This window comes from Cyprinodon tularosa, unplaced genomic scaffold (genome assembly GCF_016077235.1).
Source record: "Cyprinodon tularosa strain WSP-4 unplaced genomic scaffold, ASM1607723v1 ctg87, whole genome shotgun sequence".
NCBI lineage: Eukaryota > Metazoa > Chordata > Actinopteri > Cyprinodontiformes > Cyprinodontidae > Cyprinodon > Cyprinodon tularosa.
The window spans coordinates 2,306,062-2,326,226 of record NW_024039640.1 but is presented as its reverse complement, the minus strand read 5'-3'; the positions used below and the strand labels follow the sequence as shown (position 1 = coordinate 2,326,226).

The 20,165-nt window shown below is 37.6% G+C and overlaps 2 protein-coding genes across 3 annotated transcripts in view; one reads left to right on the top strand and one right to left on the bottom strand.

Moving 5' to 3' along the window:
- Positions 1–8,627: 8,627 nt before the first annotated feature.
- On the top strand, positions 8,628–16,039 carry tagln (transgelin). 2 transcript variants are annotated; one of them, XM_038273412.1, is made up of 6 exons: positions 8,657–8,785; positions 13,162–13,204; positions 14,866–15,054; positions 15,136–15,307; positions 15,393–15,495; positions 15,602–16,039. In XM_038273412.1, the coding sequence occupies exons 2-6, from the start codon at positions 13,193–13,195 to the stop codon at positions 15,738–15,740; spliced, it is 615 nt and encodes a 204-aa protein (XP_038129340.1). In that variant the 5' UTR covers positions 8,657–8,785; positions 13,162–13,192; the 3' UTR covers positions 15,741–16,039. The 2 variants fall into 2 exon arrangements, with proteins under 2 accessions (XP_038129341.1, XP_038129340.1); XM_038273413.1 differs by lacking the exon at positions 13,162–13,204 and having other exon boundaries at positions 8,628–8,785.
- A 2,648-nt stretch (positions 16,040–18,687) lies between these two features.
- The window catches only part of pcsk7 (proprotein convertase subtilisin/kexin type 7), a 31,696-nt gene continuing 30,218 nt past the window's right edge, over positions 18,688–20,165 (bottom strand). Inside the window, exon 17 of the mRNA XM_038273383.1 lies at positions 18,688–19,103. Coding sequence (XP_038129311.1) covers positions 18,843–19,103 — 261 coding nt within the window. The 3' untranslated portion in view covers positions 18,688–18,842. The remainder of the gene's footprint in view (positions 19,104–20,165) is intronic.

Below are 20,165 nucleotides of genomic sequence, written 5' to 3'. Positions count from 1 at the left end.
AAGGCTTTAAAATTATGGCATCTGTTATTCCTTTTCCTTGCAGCGCTCTGGGGAATGGTGCCCATCTGCAGTAATCATTGGGCGAAAGGCAGGGTCTGCCTGGACAGGTCATCAGTCCATCACACAAATAGATATAAAAAAAATAATAATAAAATAAGGCCAGTGGAGGGCTAGTTCCTTTTTTGGTCTGGGAGGCAGGAGGAGTATCTGGTGATATTGAGAATATACAAGGCAAAGCTGAGCCCAGATCAGTGCTCATGTTGACTGTCGTTCATTAAAAATTATTTTTGAAACTGAAACACAAATATTTTATCATAGACATCCTTGTATGTCTAAAGTTTGTTTTATATATACACTAAATATAATAAAAGTTGAAATCAGAAAAGACCCATGCATCAGGCAAAAAAAAAAAAAAAATGCTTGATACAGTTTTTTTTACAAATATATTGTCAAGGCTGAGAACAAAGGACCCAGCATTCAACGCAGACAGTCAGATAATTCAAAAAAGTGTTTAATTTAAAACGGCGGAATTGAAATAACAGCGAGGACGTCTAGGACAGGAACCACTGCAGGAGGAAAACTCAGGTAAGTGACCACGTTAATCTGACAGAGGATGATTACGAACGTGGGAGTCACAAACCTGGTGTTATAGTTCAGTCAGTGCCCAGAGAATAAGGTTGATTCCAGCTGGTTGGCTGACAATAAGCCGCCGCCCTGATGGCGTAGTCCCAGAAGCAGAAGATCAAGTAGGGGATCAGATCCGAAGGAAGGCAGGACAATCCAGAGGGCGAAGCCAAAGTCGGGGTCGAGGAGATGCACAGGATTCAGAATCAGGAGATCAGAAGTTCGAAGAGGTTCCAAAATGAAATCCAGAATGTTATCAGGAAGCAGTTCCAAGTTCAGCAAACTGGCAGAGTCTAGCAAGAGTCCAAAGACAGGTCAGGCAAACAGATCAGACGGTAACATGCAGGCTCAGTGGTTGAGAGGCAGAACAGGTCAGGACCAGGTAATCAGAAACACTCATAACCAGTGGCGGCCGGCCCATAGGGGGCGCTGGGGCACCGCCCTCCCTGATAAGAAGAGAGACACGTAAAATATATTTTTAGAAATTAACTCATAAATGTCAGTTTTAACAAATTATATAAACTACATTTCCCTATCTACTGTCATTAATTTGTGGATTTCCACAGACAGACTCCTACCGTCTCTGTTCTGGGGGCGCTGATCAGACTGACCCACATTTGCAGAGAATCTGTCAATCATGTACTATTGCTAGGTGAATTTAATGGCCAATCAGCGTCTCGGAACTTTATGGTATTGGGGCGCTGAAAATACTGCGCTTTAACAGGCTTCTGAACCCAAGCGCAGGTGCAGACAATTAGAGGGAAGATGGCGAATGTAACGACCGAGATGCAGCTTCCACCAAATTCGGTGAGATCCTTATTTATCTACCCGTTTGCCAGAAGAATATCCCTGTTGTAGGATATGAACATTTCATGTCATGTTTATTGTGACTGTGACGAATCCACCTTGTCGCTTATAACAACCTCTCTAACTTTGCGCGCCACACACACATTCCTGTTATACTGTGCTTGTGAGGAACAATACACTCGCGCTGAGCCCAGTAGCTCCATGAACTTAAAACACACAAGCTGTTCCTGGTTACCTGCTGGCGTATTGAGGGTGCACACTTAATTTTTCAGTGGGGTTAGCCGTGTGTGTGTGTGTGGGGGGGGGGTGGTGCAGGGTGTGGGTGTGTACGTGTTTATGCTACGGGGACTTGTCATCTTCAGTCTGGCTGCGTCTTTGCTGGGTTCAAACCCAGTTTGGTGTAATTGAATAAGTCAATGAATCTGTGTAAAAGAAGTAAGTTGTAAAAATTATTTGTTTTTGTACATCAATTGTTTGTGGAGGTAATATATGGACAAAACTGATTAATGAGAAAAATCAGAAATAAGAGAGCCTGATGTGAGGGGCTTAAACTATTTAATGAGGGCTGTGGGAAGAAAAGTGGCAATTTTTGTTTTCTGTTTCTTTGTTACATTGCTGGTAACTGGAGGGAGGCTGAGGCCCAGAGTATCTTGTATGTTTAGTTTCTTTTGCACCCTGTTTTGAGTTTTTGAGCTCAATAAATCACCAACACCGGTAACCCGACTGAGACTGGATTCTTGGAGGCCAAAGAACCCCGTCACAGTGACCCAAATCATCACTGTTAGTTATTATATAGTAAATTAAATCATTACTGTTAAATTGTATGTATTGTCCAATTGTTTATTTGAATTCTTATTCCGGATTAGTTGGAGACATACACTAGGCTATATCAGCCCCACCAAAAATATTTTTCACCAGCCGCCACTGCTCATAACGCTGGATCACTCTCTGGTACATACTGGTATTTATTTGTGAACAGAATGATGATAGTTGAGGCTCTTCCCCTGATCAGGCACCTGACAGTGATGCCCTCCTCTTCTGTAAGTGAAAACATCCATCCTGCTGAATCCAGGCAGGGTTGTGGTTCAGCCTAGGTATACTTCCTCATTGCCTTGACAACCTTGCCATTTCTCTTCATGTTGCATTCAACAGACATTAACTTATCAAACCTTTGCCAGAATAACTTTTAGGCCAGAGGTTCACAAAATGGGGGTCAGGCAAGGCAAGGCAAATTTATTTGTATAGCACAATTCAGTACAAAGACAATGCAAAGTGCTTTACATGATTAAAATACAGGAAAATAAAACAGAATCAAAGAAAGTAGGAAAAAATAAATAAATAAAATACAAAATGCAGAAATAAAAAAAGAATATTAAAAACAGTTGGACTAAAGAAAATAACAAAAGTTGAACTAATGATGTTTTAGTTGAACTGTTTAACCCCTGAGAACCCCTAAGTGGTTGAAAGATGGTTTTCACAATCATTGTAATAAATCCGTAGGAATAAAGGACCAAAATATTTCATTAAATGCATAAATGTGAATGTTGCATGAAAAAGGTAAATGACTCAAATATTAAATATACCATTAAATTGTAAAATGCACTTTTAAATTATTCAATATTCCATTAGATATTAGATTTAAAATGCATAAACACACTAACAAACATTGCAAAAATATTTGAAATGTTAGTTTAAATAATTTTCAATTTAAAATAAGTTTATAAAAAAAAAAAGAATATAGTTGCTTAATTTCATATTGATAAATAACGAGTAAAGTAATTCTATGCACTTTGGGGTCATTAGTCTGTTGTATTATTTTTGGGCCTAACAGACTGAAATGTTTGGGAGGCGCCTCTTTATATCAATAAGCCACTTCCTGGTTTGCAGCAACGCAGCAGAAGGGCTCGCCTTCCCTTTGCAGACGTCCCTGTTACCTGAGCAACCCCATCTTCACACACCTGCCTGTTTCATCTCCAGCAGATCTGACAGCGATTAAATAGAAATACAGGACGAGGCTTTCCGCTTATTAACCTCCCTCCATCTGGTTCAGTTACTCCAGGATCCTCAGCCAACTTTCTGTTTCAGTAACTCAGCTACGCCAAGTATGTAATAGAGTTTACAGCACTTTATCAAATTACCTGCTCGTTATTCCTCTCTTCTGTAGACTAGTCCCAGAGCCAAGCTGTTTCTCAAAAATGCAAATGTTTTATCAATGATATCAAAGAGAGCCTTCAGTGAAGAACATTTAAACCAAGCAGAATGATTAATGAAATAGTGTAGCGTTGAACAACTTTCATTCTGTTGCTGTTTAAAAAACTTTTGTGAGAATATGCATTGCTATTACAGAGGTTCTACTGGTCAAACGTTACTTGCAGTGAAAATTATGTTTCCCTCTGATGTATTTTTTAGCTTTCATCACTGTTGGACGTTAATAGACGTTCATTTGGGCTAAAATGTCACAGCTGTGTTTATCATCTCTTGGATCTTTTACAGTCCTCGTCAGAAACGGCTCCATTAAAAGGAAAATCGACCAAACCCTCCCACACACACACACACACACACACACACACACAAGGAGACAGAAGAACATCTGGATCTGCTCTTTCTTACAGCTGCTAAGAGGAGGATCAAATGAGATGACCTGCTGTTTATAAAGCCGGATCCTTACAGAAAAAGAAACGGAGGCGCTGCTTTGATAATGCCAGCTTGCTCCTTTGTTGCTTGTGTCTGTTTCTTTATTTTCCTTCAGTTTTGTGCAAACCTATTAGCACCTCTTGAACTTTTTTACAGTTGCAACTATAACCTGTAATGTGATGGCATTTTGCTAATGGAACAAGACAATTTATGTTGATGATTTTTAAATTGGACCAGCAGAAGTTTTGTAACAATCAGTTTGGAGTTTTACCATAAAAATCTCAATTTGATTTGGACCTGGACGTTAACTGGCCCATGACAATAAACAAAAAAAATATCGCCAGTAGTTTATGGGCAAAAGGCGGCGTACATCCTGGACAGGTTGCCAGTCCATCACAGGGCAACACAGAGACATGCAACCATTTACCCACACACCTAAGAGCCATTTAGAGACATTCAATAACCTAGAAGTCTTTTTTTTGGGAGGTAGCTGCAGTATCCAGAGAGAACCTGCAAACTTCATGTAAAAAACAAACAAATCCAGAGCCAAGACTAAAAAAAAATGTTTTAAATCTAGAGGAATGTCAAGTGGAGGCTGGGGTTTCACAGGACCCAAATGCAGACTGAAAATGAAGGAGGTTACTTGAAGATTTATATTCCAAAAAGTTCAACAGAAGCAAAAAATCAAAAAATATAAATCCACAAAAATCCCTTCAAAAAATGCTGAAAACCAGGAATACTCACAACAAGAAGGGGACAAAGTAATGACAACAAACCAGCAAAGAGTGACTAAACAGAAGGAGGGTACATGGGAGAGAGAAACAAAGACCAGGCTAATTAGCAGATTGGGATTAGGTGTGAACAGAGGCAAGAAGGGAGCTCAGAGACACAGGAGGGCAAACAAGAAATATCTAAGAACTCAAAAACAATCAAAAGTAACTAGAACACCAAAATGGAAATAAGACTGCAAAAAAATCTAAATCTAGATAAGTCATTTTTTCTTGAATTGAGGAGGTAAAATAGGCATTTTGCTAATGGAACAAGACAATTTACACTTAAAATAAGAAAACACAATTGCATTGTCTTATTTCAAGTGCATATTATCTATTTATCTTATTTTAAGAGTAAAATTACTCATTCCATCGGCAAACTATCTCATTTACCTACTCAAATTAAGAGTGAATACACTTAATTTAGGAAATTTTTTACTTATTTCTAGATAGTTTTTGCAGTTGAACAGAACCAAAACCATGACAATAAGTAATTTTTTCTTAAAATAAGTGTTCTTTTTTTCTTGAATTCAGGAGGTAACTGAGACAGTTTGCCAATGGAACAGGCAATTTACATTAAAAAAATAAGGAAAAAAATATTTCATTGTCTTATTTCAAGTGTATATTATCTAATGACCTTATTTTAATAGTAAAAATCCTCATTCCATTGGCAAATCATCTTTTTTACCTACTCAAGTTAAAGGTAAATACACTTAATTTAAGATATTTTGACTTATTTCTAGATCATCTTTGCAGTGCAGGAATATATATTTATATTTTTTTATGCATTTATTAATGTTTTTCAAGGCTGCACTTTAAAAAATGAAATTGTCTATAGTTGTTTTAAATGAAATTTCTTTTTGTTTACATTTGTGTATACAAAATGACAAAATAAATCTAAGTCTAAAACAGTGCTACGAGCTGGGCCACGGTGCATCCCTATGAAACTATCATTTTCTTTAATAATTTCATTGTTTAAATCACAATTTTTTTACTCTCCTTAAATACTCGTGTTTATTAATCATTTAACAACAAAGTGCAATGTATTTTTCTTTGTTTCCTATTAGGTTTCCATTTTCTCATATACAGCACTTTGACTTGTCCTGCTAGTGAGATGTGCTGCTTAGATAAACTTGCCTTGTTTTAAACGTAAACATGCAAAATGACTCTCTGGCTTTATATCAGCAATAACTCTCCTTTTTTTGGGTGGTAGCTGCAGTATCCAGAGAGAACCCGCAAACTTCATGCAAAAAAACAAACAAATCCTGAGCCAACACTGAAAAAAATATTTTAAATCTAGAGGAATGTCAAGTGGAGGCTGGGGTTTGACAGGACCCAAATGCAGACTGAAAATGAAGGAGGTTACTTGAAGATTTAGAATCCAAAAAGTTCAACAGAAGCAAAAATCGAAAAACATAACTTCATAAAAATCCCTCCAAAAATGCTGTAAACCAGGAATACTCACAACAACAAGTAATGACGACAAAGCAGCAAAGAGTAACTAAACAGAAGGAGGATATATGGGAGAGAGAAACAAGACCAGGCTAATTAGCAGATTGGGAGCAGGTGTGAACAGAGGCAAGAAGGGAGCTCAGAGACACAGGAGGGCAAACAAGAAATATCTAAGAACTCAAAAACAATCAAAAGTAACTAGAACACCAAAATGGAAATAAGACTGCAAAAAAATCTAAATCTAGATAAGTCATTTTTTTTTTTTAAATAAGTGCATATGTTCTTGAATTGAGGAGGTAAAATAGGCATTTTGCTAATGGAACAAAATTGTCTTATTTCAAGTGCATATTATCTAATTATCTTATTTTAAGAGTAAAATGACTCATTCCATCGGCAAACTATCTCATTTACCTACTCAAATTAAGAGTGAATACACTTAATTTAGGAGATTTTTTACTTATTTCTAGATAGTTTTTGCAGTTGAACAGAACCAAAACCATGACAATAAGTCATGGAATAAAATAGGAATAAAAATAAAATTTATGTTAGAACTGTAAATATACAGTCATATATTTATATGGCTATTTCTTATGTATTTATTAATGTTTTTCAAGGCTGCACTTTAAAAAATGAAATTGTCTATAGTTGTTTTAAATGAAATTTCTTTTTGTTTATATTTGTGTACACAAAATGACAAAATAAATCTGTCTAAGTCTAAAACTGGATTCTCTTGTTACAAGAAAACAGTGCTACTGTACATATGGAAAAACAACGGAAAAATTAAAAAAATTCTTAAATTAAGTGTATTTACCCTTAATTTGAGTAGGTAAATGAGATAGTTTGCCAATTGAATGAGTATTTCTACTCTTAAAATAAGATAATTAGATAATATGCACTTAAAATAAGACAATGCAATTGTGTTTTCTTATTTTAAGTCCAAATTGTCTTGTTCCATTGGCAAGATGTCTCCTTTACCTCCTCAATCCAAGAGCAAATGCACCTATTTTAAGAAAAAATGACTTATCTAGATTTCAATTTTTCTAGTGTATAAGCTTGGCCACCGTGTAGCCCTATGAAACTATCATTTTCTATAATAATTTCATTGTTTAAATAACTATTTTTTTTTACTCTCCTTAAATACTTGTGTTTATTAATCATTTAACAACAAAGTGCAATGTATTTTTCTTTGTTTCCTATTAGGTTTCCATTTTCTCATATACAGCACTTTGACTTGTCCTGCTAGTGAGATGTGCTGCTTAGATAAACTTGCCTTGTTTTAAAAGTAAACATGCAAAATGACTCTCTGGCTTTATATCAGCAATAACTCTCCTTTATGCCACTGATCCAAAAAGGTCATATTGGTGGAGTTCTGTCTACAAACTCTCCCATCTGAGCTGCAGATCTCTGCATCTCCTCCATGGTTAAAATAAGCATGTTTTTCCGCCGCTCTCCTTTCTCAGCTCGTCTAGTTTAGTACTCAGCAGTCTTGCAGTTGATGGATTTAACAGTGCTTCAAAGCTTTGCATCTTTTTTTCTACAACCTAATCCTGCCTTAAACTTCTCTGTCCCTTGGTCTCGTCACCAAACTTTTAATACACTATTTTGTTTTGCTCAATCACATAAAATCAGAATAAACGACACTGGCTTCATGGTTGTAATATTACAGTATTTTAAAGGCACTGTTTGTATTCCTAACACCACACAATGATTTTTAATGATTGCCTTGTTTTGTTATTGAAAGTGGTGTCTGTGGACCTTCAAACTTACAGTAATGATCACAGAGAGGGGATCACAGATGTAAACATGTCATGCCAAAAGGCAGTCGTAATGGAACGGAAATGATGGAAATGTCAGACACACAAGCAGCATTCAGTGACAGCGCTCCCTGCTTACACGGAGCTCTGTTTCTACATTCGACAGAATGAATGATGCGTTTTCCTTTCTACTGCGCCTCACTCGTCTCCTCATCATTCTGTCTGTGTTATAGAGCAGGACATCATGTCTTTACTCCACATTTTCTCTGTTTTCTTTCCATTCCCTTTCCCATCCACCATCCCGCAGCCTCTCTGAGTGATGTGTGATGTGGTGAAAGTATTTGGAGAATTCCCTCTGACCAAAACCAACGCTGCCTGGCTGCTGTTTCCCTCCTCTGCATGGGAATGAGCTCTACCCAAATAAGGCAGGGCGCCCGGGTTTGACGTGAGGAGAAGAGGCACAGTAGACAGGGAGAGGGAGCTGCTGAAAGGCCATGGCCTTATAAGGGTGAAGTTTCCTTTTTTTCTTCCTTCCCCCGCTCCCTTTTCCCTCGTCCCTCCACCCTGCTTCTGTCTCTCAGTAGACTAGTGAAGTCATCATTGCCTTCTCCTCCTTTTAAGCAGGCATTTTTGGGAGGGGACGTTCCTGTGAGGCATATACAAACTCTGAGTGAAGCATCCGCACTTGTCCCTCACACCGCACCAACAGCCAGCAGCCACAGAACTCACCTTATCTCTTACAAAGTAAGTATTCCTTCTTCTCTGGTTATTTCAAATAGTTTTAAATCCTTTTTAATCAAATATTTCTTTTCAAACAATCTGGCAGTGGAATTTTATCACTACAAAGATGATTAACTTAGAACATTTTATGGTATATTGTTAAATATTTTGATCTTTTAGAAACAAAACCGCCTTATATTCTTAGTCATGATTCTTTTTTTCATGTATAATAAAATTACTTTTTATGCAAAGCTAAGGACTGCAGTAAAGATCATACATTGCTTCATATCTCTGCATAAGCAGCTCTGACAGTCCTGTTTGCACATGCAAATAATCCGATGCTCCACATGAAGTCATAATCTTATAACTCCATCCCTTGTATAAAGATGATCTTATCAAGAGGCAGATTCATACCCAAGAAAGTAAAGCAATATTTATACCCTGCATTGTATTTGTGGACATAATCAGACAAATAAGATGCTGCTGCTTATTTTAAATGGCTTTTTTGGATATTTGCACCAGAGATAACTAGTGAACCATTAAAAATGGCAGCACACTCAGAGTTTCCAGGAACAGCAGATATGTAGGAAGTACCGGCCGGGAACCTAATTTTCTGAACAGAAGCAGCAGGAGCGAGATAAGATTATCCTCTCAGCCAATCTAGCAGCAGCGGATAAACAAAGCTGAAATCCTGGAATCGAGCACATCTGAGTGTCAGTCAGGCCCACTGGAGCACAGCCTGGACGGGGCTTCAGACTCAGCAATACATCACATCTGACAAACAGCAGTTATGCAGTTTGTCGAAATAATCAGAACCAGGAAGAGCTTTGGCAGCAGGTTCTGAAAACGGGCTTTATAAATGTCTGGCAGATCAGAGGGAAGAATAGCAGGTTTTATGCTAAACCAAGGAAAAACTACAAAGGAGCTCTGAGGCAGCAGTTCCTCATCATGCATCAGTCAAACAAAGCTGGGAAAACCCACTGGATTCATCCCATCTGAACCCACCACTAACTGATTGACCACCAGCTCCTGCTGAGGGAACAAAATGATTTTAACGACTGTTATTCCCACAAAAGGGCTTTACTGAATCCAAGTTCTTATTTTGGTGGTTAGCTGGTTAACTGTGGAGCAGCCATGGCTGCATGACTCCACGTCTCCACAGGCTGCCACAGCCCTGCATGGGTTTCCTGTTCTGGCATTGGGCACGTTTACCATGGTGACAGAGAAACAGAGCAGAAAAACACAAGGAGAGATGGCCATTATGAGGGCGAGTAGAGGAAATTAATTGGAAATCACTTTTAGACTTTTGAAGAAAGGAACTTATGGTTTCTATTTGATACTTGGATGAAAATGTGTTCATTTTTAATGCAGGGGGATTTTACTGTTCTGAAAAGTAGCTTTCATCATGTAGAGCTCTGACAGTGTGGGCTTGAAATACAGATTCATTGCAACACATTTGGCCTCGCAATCAAACACGTCTCTATTTGAGCCACATCGTGCTTGTTAACCCCTGGGTTAGTTTACAATTAACATTCTCAGTGGTGTTTCTCTTACAAGCACAAACAGCATTTAAACGTGTTGCAGCTGAAGTTGCTGCAACATTTTAGGGTTGTTTTTAGTGCATTGTGTGGGGAAAGTGTTCCCATATGTTGTTTGTAATAAGCAGACAGGCAGCACAGAAGCTTGTTGGGCAGATAGTGCGGACTTATTGGACCCTGGGCCACCTGCCAAGCATAACAGCAGGTCCCTGGATACTCATAAATACCAGCTAAAGAGACTTGGACTCGTTTAACCCCAGAAATCTTATGTAACTCTTTTATGGTTGTCATGTAATGCACATTCCTTTCTCTTTTCTCTTTTCTCTTTTCTTTTTTCAGACCTTGTGCATAAAAAAACAGAGAGCCTTGTTTCCATCTTTTTTTCCCCTCCGGCATGAGTTTACTCCATGTTATTTTGCAGCTGCGGTCTTTTGATCACTTTGAGGGCATATTCCAGGCAGGCACTACTCTGTAATAATGATTAAACAGTGATGGATGTCAGTAGGAGTTGTGAAGATCATAGCAGTGTGTGTGTGTGTGGAAACAAGAGGGTGATAGAGATGAATAACAGTATGTAAACTTTAGGTTTTATGTTAGTGAGTGTGTTGCTCATTATGTGTGTTTAGTTTCTTGTGGTTTGGAAAAACCACCACAGGGAAAGTAAAAAATATTAAAAAGGGTTGATGGTAGCTCACAGAGGACATTCTGGGCAGGAGTCCATTAATGGCTTTGGCTCATATATACAGACATGCAGCGTGTCTTTACTTAACTTTGTGAACCTTATTCAATGCTAAGTAAAACTTAATATTGTTTCATGGTTCAGAATCCACTGATCCGTTCCAGGTGCTGCTTATTCTGCCCCTTTTGTGCTTTCAAACCGTTTTTAGGGTCGAATCAAATCTGACTTCTTTGTGGTTCAAAAGGAACCTTCTTCCTCCAGACATTTCTTCCCATCGGTTCTCATGCGTCCAAACATTTTTAGACCCGCTTTGACAACCGATGATTTAAAGTAATCCTCTGCGATCAAGTCATGGTTCTCCAAGACATCTAATCTTCCAACAGGAGGCTTTTCAGTTAATTCAGGTCTGTCCTAGGTTATAATCTGTCCAATCATGTTTAAGAGGAGTCAGCTGTCCCCAAAGAGGATCAAAACCACAGCACATGAAAATGGGACATGATGTAAAGGCTTTCTTAAGTTACTTTACTTTAATTATAGGTGGCATTTGAACGTGTTTAAATGGATTCATCTAAATTATATAACACCCAGGAACACAAAGTGATGCAATATGGTTAAACACAGTAAGAAATTGTTTGTTTACAGACAAACAATCAAAGTAAGCCTTTACAAAATGACAAAAAGGGCAGTAAGACTTTTTTTTTATTAGCCTCCTGAAACCTTGCATACAGATAAACGTAGCAGCTAACACATGCTGCATGGGGTTTTTCTCTTGAAGCAGTACTATTGCAAATCTGTGCCTCAAGGTTCAGAATGAGAAAATTCAGAGGTACCGTCAGGAGACCGATACAATGCAGCACTACAACGGCAATAACTTGTGCAAAATATATTGTGCATTTACTGTTTAATACCCTGTGCAATAACCTGTTTCTTTATATTTGATAACCAGTGCAAAGGTTATATAGATAAATACCCATCTATATAATTACCCTGTGCAATAACCCTTTATGATATTCCTGCCTAAAAAGAGACTTCAAATGTCATACAAAGACAGAAAAGGTGCATATATATATTTTTTTTTTCTTTTTTTTTTAGGCTTATTGTCATTTGTACACACAGGGTGTATACAAAAAAAAATTTTGTTCAGTACAGCTCTCAAGACATTTTCCTTTTTTAAAGTGCAGCAAGATAAATGTAAAAATACGAATATATTTTAGTTACAGTTTCAAAGATTCAGGGTTTTTTTTTTTTTTAGAACCCCATATTATACAACATTCAACAGTTTAATGCCAATGGGGAAGAAACTGTTCTGGAATCTGCTATATATATATATATATATATATATATATATATATATATATATATATATATATATATATATATATATATATATATATATATATATATATATATATATATATATATATATATATATATATATATATATATATATATATATATATATATATATATATATATATATATGTATATATATATGTGTAAGCACCTTTTCTTTCTTTAGCACCTTCTTCTTCTTCTTTTTGACTATTTGAGCCATTGTAACAAGTACATTTCTTCACTTTGAGATCAATAAAGTCAGTCCATCAATCAGTCATTCAATACTATTGCTAATTAGCATCTTTTTATTAGCCATGTGGAAAAGGTGTGTTGGGCTACTGGGCTGTAAAACTTCACACAAATTTCTACAGCCGTATCATCCAAAGCATCCAGACAAACTGTGTGAGACCAACAGGAAACGATCAACATCTTAGGGCCTCATAGATTACCTCTGAATTTACACAAACACAAACTGTAGCGTAAGAAGACATTGTTTCCTTTTGGTGCAGACATTTTGATAACTTTAAAATACTAAGAATTATTTCTCAGTATTGATAAAAAAATAAAAAATAAGTTGGATCTCACTCTAGAAATGTGAACATTGGTATCTCTGCTCTCACTGGTCATAATCTTTTCCTGCACATCAGCTATACAATTGAACTCAGGTTGCTTTCTAAAAATTAAGCCCATATTATCCCAACTTAATTTTTTTTTTATTTAAAGCTGCAGTTAGCAGAAAGCTTGAAAAAAGTGAAATAAAATATTCCTATCCTATCACAACAAGGAAGCTCTTCTCCTGTAATTTCCTAACATAAACCTTTAACATCCTAACTCCTTAACCTCCCCAGGTACAGGAAGTCAACGTGACCTGACATCAAGATGGCAACAAAGGTTGGATGGTGCTAGCAGCGCTTTGATATGCCTTTTGCACTTGGCTGGTTGCCCCAAAAGGCTATAATTTTTAACTATTATTTATGACAGTTTACATTTGCTAACAGAGTGGATTTAAATGGCAAAAAAAAGCATAAATTTGATGGCTGGTATTCTGTAGCGCTCCCACTGTAAACCATTTTACCCTGAACAGCCAGGAGATTCTGATTAGGCAGAGTGGGGTGCAATGGGAGACGAGACGCTGCGAATGCCACTGATGAATAAAAATGCTCAGACGGTGCTGAGCTTTTACACTTATCTACACGCTTTTGATCTGCATGTGGGGTGTATGTGTGTGTTTGTGCTGGTGTATTTTCTTAAGAATACTGTAAACATATATATATATATATAAAAAAAAAAAAAAAATATATATATATATATATATATATATATAGTGTGAAAAGTTGGTCCAAGGTAAGTAACAGAAGTGCTGAATCAAGTATAACTGAAGTCACAAACTAAATGGATCAAACAATCCCAAAATACCAGGAATTTGCCATAAATTTGTACCAAGCCACCAACAAACCAAAAGATGCATGGTCTGCATGAATCTTTTTTGTAACAAACAATAACCATATTTAGCCAAAAATGCAAACCACAGAAATTTGAAATCATGGTTTGACCTTATTTAACTTTTTTAGCTCTAGGCTAGAAAATAAATTTCAACTCAGAAGGAGATGTAGGCCAACAACCAACTCTCCCCAAATAATATTAATCATCCAGTTATTAAAGCTGTCATCTGTGCATATATTCCCAAATGGAATCTTATAGAACTATGACATGCTTCTTTAACAAATGGAAAATGTTGATACATAAAGCATTAACGGTAGCCTCACAGAAAATGGGCGCTCCCTAAAAAGTTGTTTTACAAACAGATGGATGAACCAGGTGCTGCAGAAATAGAAAAAACATGTACAGTAGCAGCCATTCAAAATGACTCTTTCCAGTCAAACGCCAGCCGGATGGCAACCCACTTCCCTGCAACTTTTCCCTGAATTACAGGGTCTAACCAGGAGATGACGCTTCTCTTTAGATCTTAATGTCCACAAATCATGACAGAAAATATTTTAGTACAAATATTTATATCTAAGAAGGAATTGTAGAGTGACAGCCAAGGGCCAATCAAGGGAAGTTGGGAAATTTTGAATGGCTACTATTGTACAAATCATTACTATGCTTGCTATTTCTTATTTAAAATAATGCATCCATCTTGATCTGTTGTGGAGGATGCATTAAAAACCTTTTCAAAATATTTTTCTGTATTTATTTAATGCATTTGGTGAAAATTACTTATTCAGATTTGAATTTATTGATTTTGGACTCGACTTAGAGACATGGCTTGAGACTTCAGACCTGCTTGACTTAAAAAAATTGTTAATCCCAGCTTTGGATGTTTGAATTTATGGAGGCTTTTCAAGCAAACTGATATCAGCGCCGGCGAGTCTATAGTAAATGAATGCAGAAAATTCAAATGCTACATTGCTTGCATCGTCCACAAACCTCCACTTTGGACTAAAGGCATTGCCATGTTGAAAGTCACAGTATGGTGTTTATGAAGCCATGATCAGTAGTGGTTCTGCTAATGTTCATGCATCATCCTCTTCATCTCTTTCATTTCCCAGGGTGTCGGCATGGCTAACAAAGGTCCATCCTACGGCATGAGCCGGCAGGTTCAGGATAAGATCGACAGCAAGTATGACCCTGAGCTGGAGCAGATCCTGGTGGAGTGGATCAACCGTCAGTGCGGCTCTGGCGTCGGGAGGCCGGAGGCCGGGAAACTCGGCTTCCAGGCCTGGCTAAAGGATGGATGCGTGAGTGTCCAGATCCTGTTTGATAAACCTCCATTAGCAGAGCACTCCTTCATTTAAACCTGTTTGCTGCCACCCTGCCAGGTCTTGAGTGAACTTATTAACAGTTTGTTTCCTGGAAACAAACCGATAAAGAAGATCCAGAGCTCGCCGATGGCTTTCAAGCAAATGGAGCAGATCTCTCAGTTCCTCAACGCCGCGGAGAAGTACGGTGTCACCAAAACTGACATGTTTCAGACTGTGGACCTCTGGGAAGGTCAGAGCGGGTTTCCCGTTGTGCTAACAGACCAGTTTTCAGTCAATACTTGGTACCTTAACCTCGATGTTATGTGTTTGTACAGGTAAGGACTTGGCAGCAGTGCAGCGGACCCTGTCAGCCTTAGGCAGCCTGGCCGTCACCAAGGAGGAAGGCACATACAATGGAGATCCTAACTGGTTCTTCAAGTGAGTCGAGCATAACCAACCAGGCCAGCCTAGATTAAAAATAAACAGTACAAAGGATAGCACTGACCATTTCAACTGTATGACGTTTCTGGGTGTTATGTTGCAGGAAAGCACAAGAAAACAAGCGAGAATTCAGCGAAGATCAGCTAAAGGCCGGGAAAAACGTGATCGGGCTGCAGATGGGGTCCAATAAGGGAGCCAGTCAGGAGGGCATGAGCTACGGCCGACCCCGACAGATCCTTTAAAATCTCTGATTTACAGATATGAGAAACCTCTTTAGCCCATTTCCCCCTGAAGCCTCAGATGCCCCAGACATCCTCCAGGAGCATTTGGATAACTAACTGGTCCTTTTCTTCTTAACTTTACCAATTTAGATTTTAGGTACTTCCTCCAACCTATAATCCTCTTTATTCTAACGCCCTGCATTGAGGTTTCTTTATGTTTCCTCTGTTGACCACTGCAGCATTGCTTTTTTTTCTACCAGCTGCAGTTTATGCAAAACAACCAAATGTCTTAATGTGCAGCAACAACCAAAAAAAAAAAATCTAATGCATTCTTTGAGAATTGGTTATTTTTGACATGTTTAAATTTTGTTATAAGCCCAAAGTCCATCAGATCCTAGACACTAAGATAAAGCGTCAGTTTATTTAGAGAAGATTTTCAAAATTGACAAACACAAGCAAAGAGTTTGCAGTTGGTCTTAAACTTTACTGCTACTGAATAGTTAAGTAAAAAGTCCCTTCTTACTTTGCTACACCTGCTGTGTCAGTATCAAAAGTTTTGTACATTGTCTTAATAAATAATGACTTTGACATACATTTGTGATTCTGGCTGATTCCAACTTAACCTTTGAGCTCTCCTACAAAGAATTATTGGACACCATTTAAACTGACTTGGTTGTTTTGTTCTGGTTTTTGTTGCGTTTTTTAGGTGCAACTGAAATGATTTAAGATGGTTAAGAAATGTTCATGCAAGTCTTTGGTTTGGGACAATTGGATTTATAAACTCAGGTGTGAAAAAAAGAAAAACAGGTTAATAAAACAGGTTAATACAGCATCAATGAATGAAGCAGGCGATAACTGCGCGTCTGCTGACAAATAAATAGGATTTGCATATCAGATTCTCTCTCTGTATTGTGATTAGGGTTGCAGCTAATGATTATTTTTGCCCAATTTATCAGCTGTTAATTTTATGATTAATAATTATAGAGGAAAGCGTTCCCTAAAGATTTTTTACAGAATGAAACCAGGTGAAACTAAAAGTTTTCCACTTGAGTTCTGGATAGAGCATATTTATAAGTATATATATATATTTTTTGTTACAATCTTGGTACAATTTCTGCTCTTAATGGGGTTCTCTGACAGCTAAAGACATATTTCAGCCTCTATAGTTTATGATTAAAATTACAAAATTAGTTATTTCAATAATCAATTAATTGTTTCAGCCCTAATTGTGATCCTCAACAAAAACTAAAAGAAAATAAATAAAAAAGAGTGGAAGACATATTCATAGTGATGCAATCAAATGGCCAAACAAGTTTTAGCTGCGAGGTTGTGGTTCCTGACGGCTGCTTAGTGAGGGATGAGTCTTTGGTGGAAGTTTAACTCTTGCTCCAGAACCACCAACAACCACATAGGGAAGTGTTTTTGGGAAATCTAGTTCTAAGTAACGGTGCATTCACTGACCAGAAAAAAAAGGCAGGAATTCCAACTTTCCAGTCATCCACATTCCAAATTAAGCTAAAACAGCTGTTTTTGGTTAGTAGTTTTCAGTCTATTCACACTTTAAGCAGAAATAGAAGAAAAAAATGGATCTATGTTAACTTCTGCCATGGCAAAGATTAAAGTATCCAACCTTAGAGAAATAAATTAGACCAGAAAGGAATAAAAAAAAATGGTTTAACTTTCTACAGGTGTAAGCATACATGCATCTTTCCAAGATAGTTAAGCCATTAATACAGAAGAGGATTAGGGCCAGTGATAAAAAAAAAGTTAACTGATTTTTAAATTTTATTTTAGTTTAGTATGGGAAAAAAGTCAGAATTCTGACTTTTTTCTCAGAATTCTGACTTTAATCTCAGAATTCTGACTTTAATCTCAGAATTCTGACTGAATTCTGACAATAAACAAGTCAGAATTCTGAGTTTGAAGTCAGAATTCTGCCTTTTTCCCCATGTTAAACTGAAATAAAATGTAAAAATCCGTTACCTTTTTTTTTTTTTCAGTGGCCCTAATCCTCTTCCGTACATTAAGACTGGAAATGGTAGCTGAGGAAAAAAAAATCTAACATTATGTTAATGTCTAAAGTGGAAGAAAGCTACTAATTTCTAGAAATTTAAACATTTAACACAAAAAAAAGTCATGAAATCTTTTGTCATTTTTTATATTGCTTTATTAAATTGAATAAAAAAATACAAAGTAAAAAAAGGCTTATCAGTTCCAATAAGTACTTAATTCATTTTATTCAACAATCTGCGACTTGGCCACCAAAACAGTTACCCTTTGGAAAAATTGTTCCTCGGCATATAAAAGCACCTGCAGCTTCGAATACATTCTTTTTTTTAAAATCCCATGATGCAGTCTGTACACAGCAAATCTCTTCTGCAGGCACAAATCTTTTGATATATTACAATTTATAAAAAGAAAAAAAATATACCAACAAACCCCAAGCTTAAAAAAAAAAAAATCCTACTTCAAGTTTTAATCAGATGTTCTTTAATAAACCCCTGATATATATAAAAAAAAAAAACCCAGATGTACAAATCTAAAGCAAGAAATTACAGATCAGATATCAAAAATTACAAGAGTACCCCTTTGAAAGTCACATTATATGAACACTTTTAAAAAGGAAGACCCTGGGTGTCACAAGTACAAACACTCCCATCTCTCTCTCTCTCACACACACACACACACACCTTCCATTTATATTGCACATAATAGGTTTCCTTTTCACCCCACAGATATTTTTTCACCTGAATCTAAAACATTATTTCTCTTTGGGTAAAAATATCACAGCCTTATATGTGGCTCTGCTGTTAAACTGGGAGGTTAGACCCTAAGCAGTTTTTTAAAACCCAGTTTTAAAGTGAACTATGACAGAAATGATATCCATTTTTTTCCTGCTTGAGAAGAAGTGCACAAAAACAGACTTACAACTGCAGCTCAAACACACACAAGGCCAATATGGGGGGGGGGGGGGGGGGGGTTGTAGCTGCAGCAAAGTGGTTTATTTGCAGTTCGGTCTTTGAAAACCATCACTGCTGCTAGAGCTGAGTGCAATCAGAGCAGAGGAAGAAGCCTGAGAAAACCCCATGGGCACAGAGAGAGGTTGAACATTTAGTCCGGGCGCTACGTCTCCAGATGTTCCCTGGTGATGGGAACCTTCACCTCCACGTCACTCACAGCCTCCACCCCAGAGTCCTGGTCCTCCTGATACACCTCCTGGTACACCTCCTCCGTTCCCCTCACTTTGCCAACGTGGCCTGTTCTTTGACGGCTCCGTTTCCTCGGCAGACACAGGAGGCCCCTGAGGTTCGTTTGACCGAGCGTGACGTCCAAGATGTAGTAGAGGGACCAGAAGAGCGCGAAGCATCCCAGCAAAAGCAGGAACTGGATTAAAAGAGAAAAGAGGAGGAGTTACATAAGAGGGGGAAAGCTTAATCCCAAAAATAAAACAAAAGTGGCAATATAAAACTTATTTTTTGCCCTCCCAAATAATTAAAACGGTTTTTATAGTAAGGATTCAGATTATAGATGGAAAACCTTTTTATATAAACGTGTTTGAAGCCTTAAAGTGCTGCATCTGGAGCTAAAGTATCAAGAAAACCTTTTTACACTTAAAAAATAAACCTTGTTTTATATTACTGTCAAACTTGTCATCTGGAACATATTTTATCCAACCTGACTGAAATTGACTTTATTTCAAACATCACGGGATATGTTAATTCCTCCTCCCTGAAGGATGGAAAAACAGAGATAATCATTTACAGATGTGCGATCCTGTCCCAACAACAACCTGAGCTTATTTCACTTCAGGGAAAAAATAAAAAATTATTTAACCTCTTATTATTTCAGACCCCTTCTTAGACATTCAGTGTGCAAAAACAAAGGCAACGACTTGATATTTAATCTGTCACAGGAAGGAAATGTGAAATGTTTTTTGTGAAGTAAAACAAAAAGAAAGTTTTTTTTTTGTTTTTTTTAAAGAGATTCTATGTTGAGAACTCTTATGCTGCGTTCACACCGGACGCAGCAGAAGCAGCGAGTTTACATGCAAAGTCAATGGTTGACACGCGTCAAGGCGCAGCAAAAGGTCCCGCAGCGCGTTTTGAGCAGCAGGTGCTGCGCGTCTGAGCAGCTGAAGCAGCGCGTCGGGAGCGTTAAAACATCTGACCGCAAACGCGCTGCTGCTCGAGATGGAAAATTTGAACTTTTGCTGCTCGACTTGCCGCATCAACCAATCAGAGAAGCTGATCTGTGAGCTCGCAGGGAGACAGACAGATCGCTGATGACACAGAGCGCTGTGATCACTCCTCTGAAACAGTTTATTAACGCCTCAATTAGCTTAAAATGCTGAAACCTGCCAACAGAATATGTTCGCTTTTATTATCCTGGTGCCTGCAGTACGGATTATTTAGATGAAAAACACCTATCAGCCGCAGCGGTGAACCG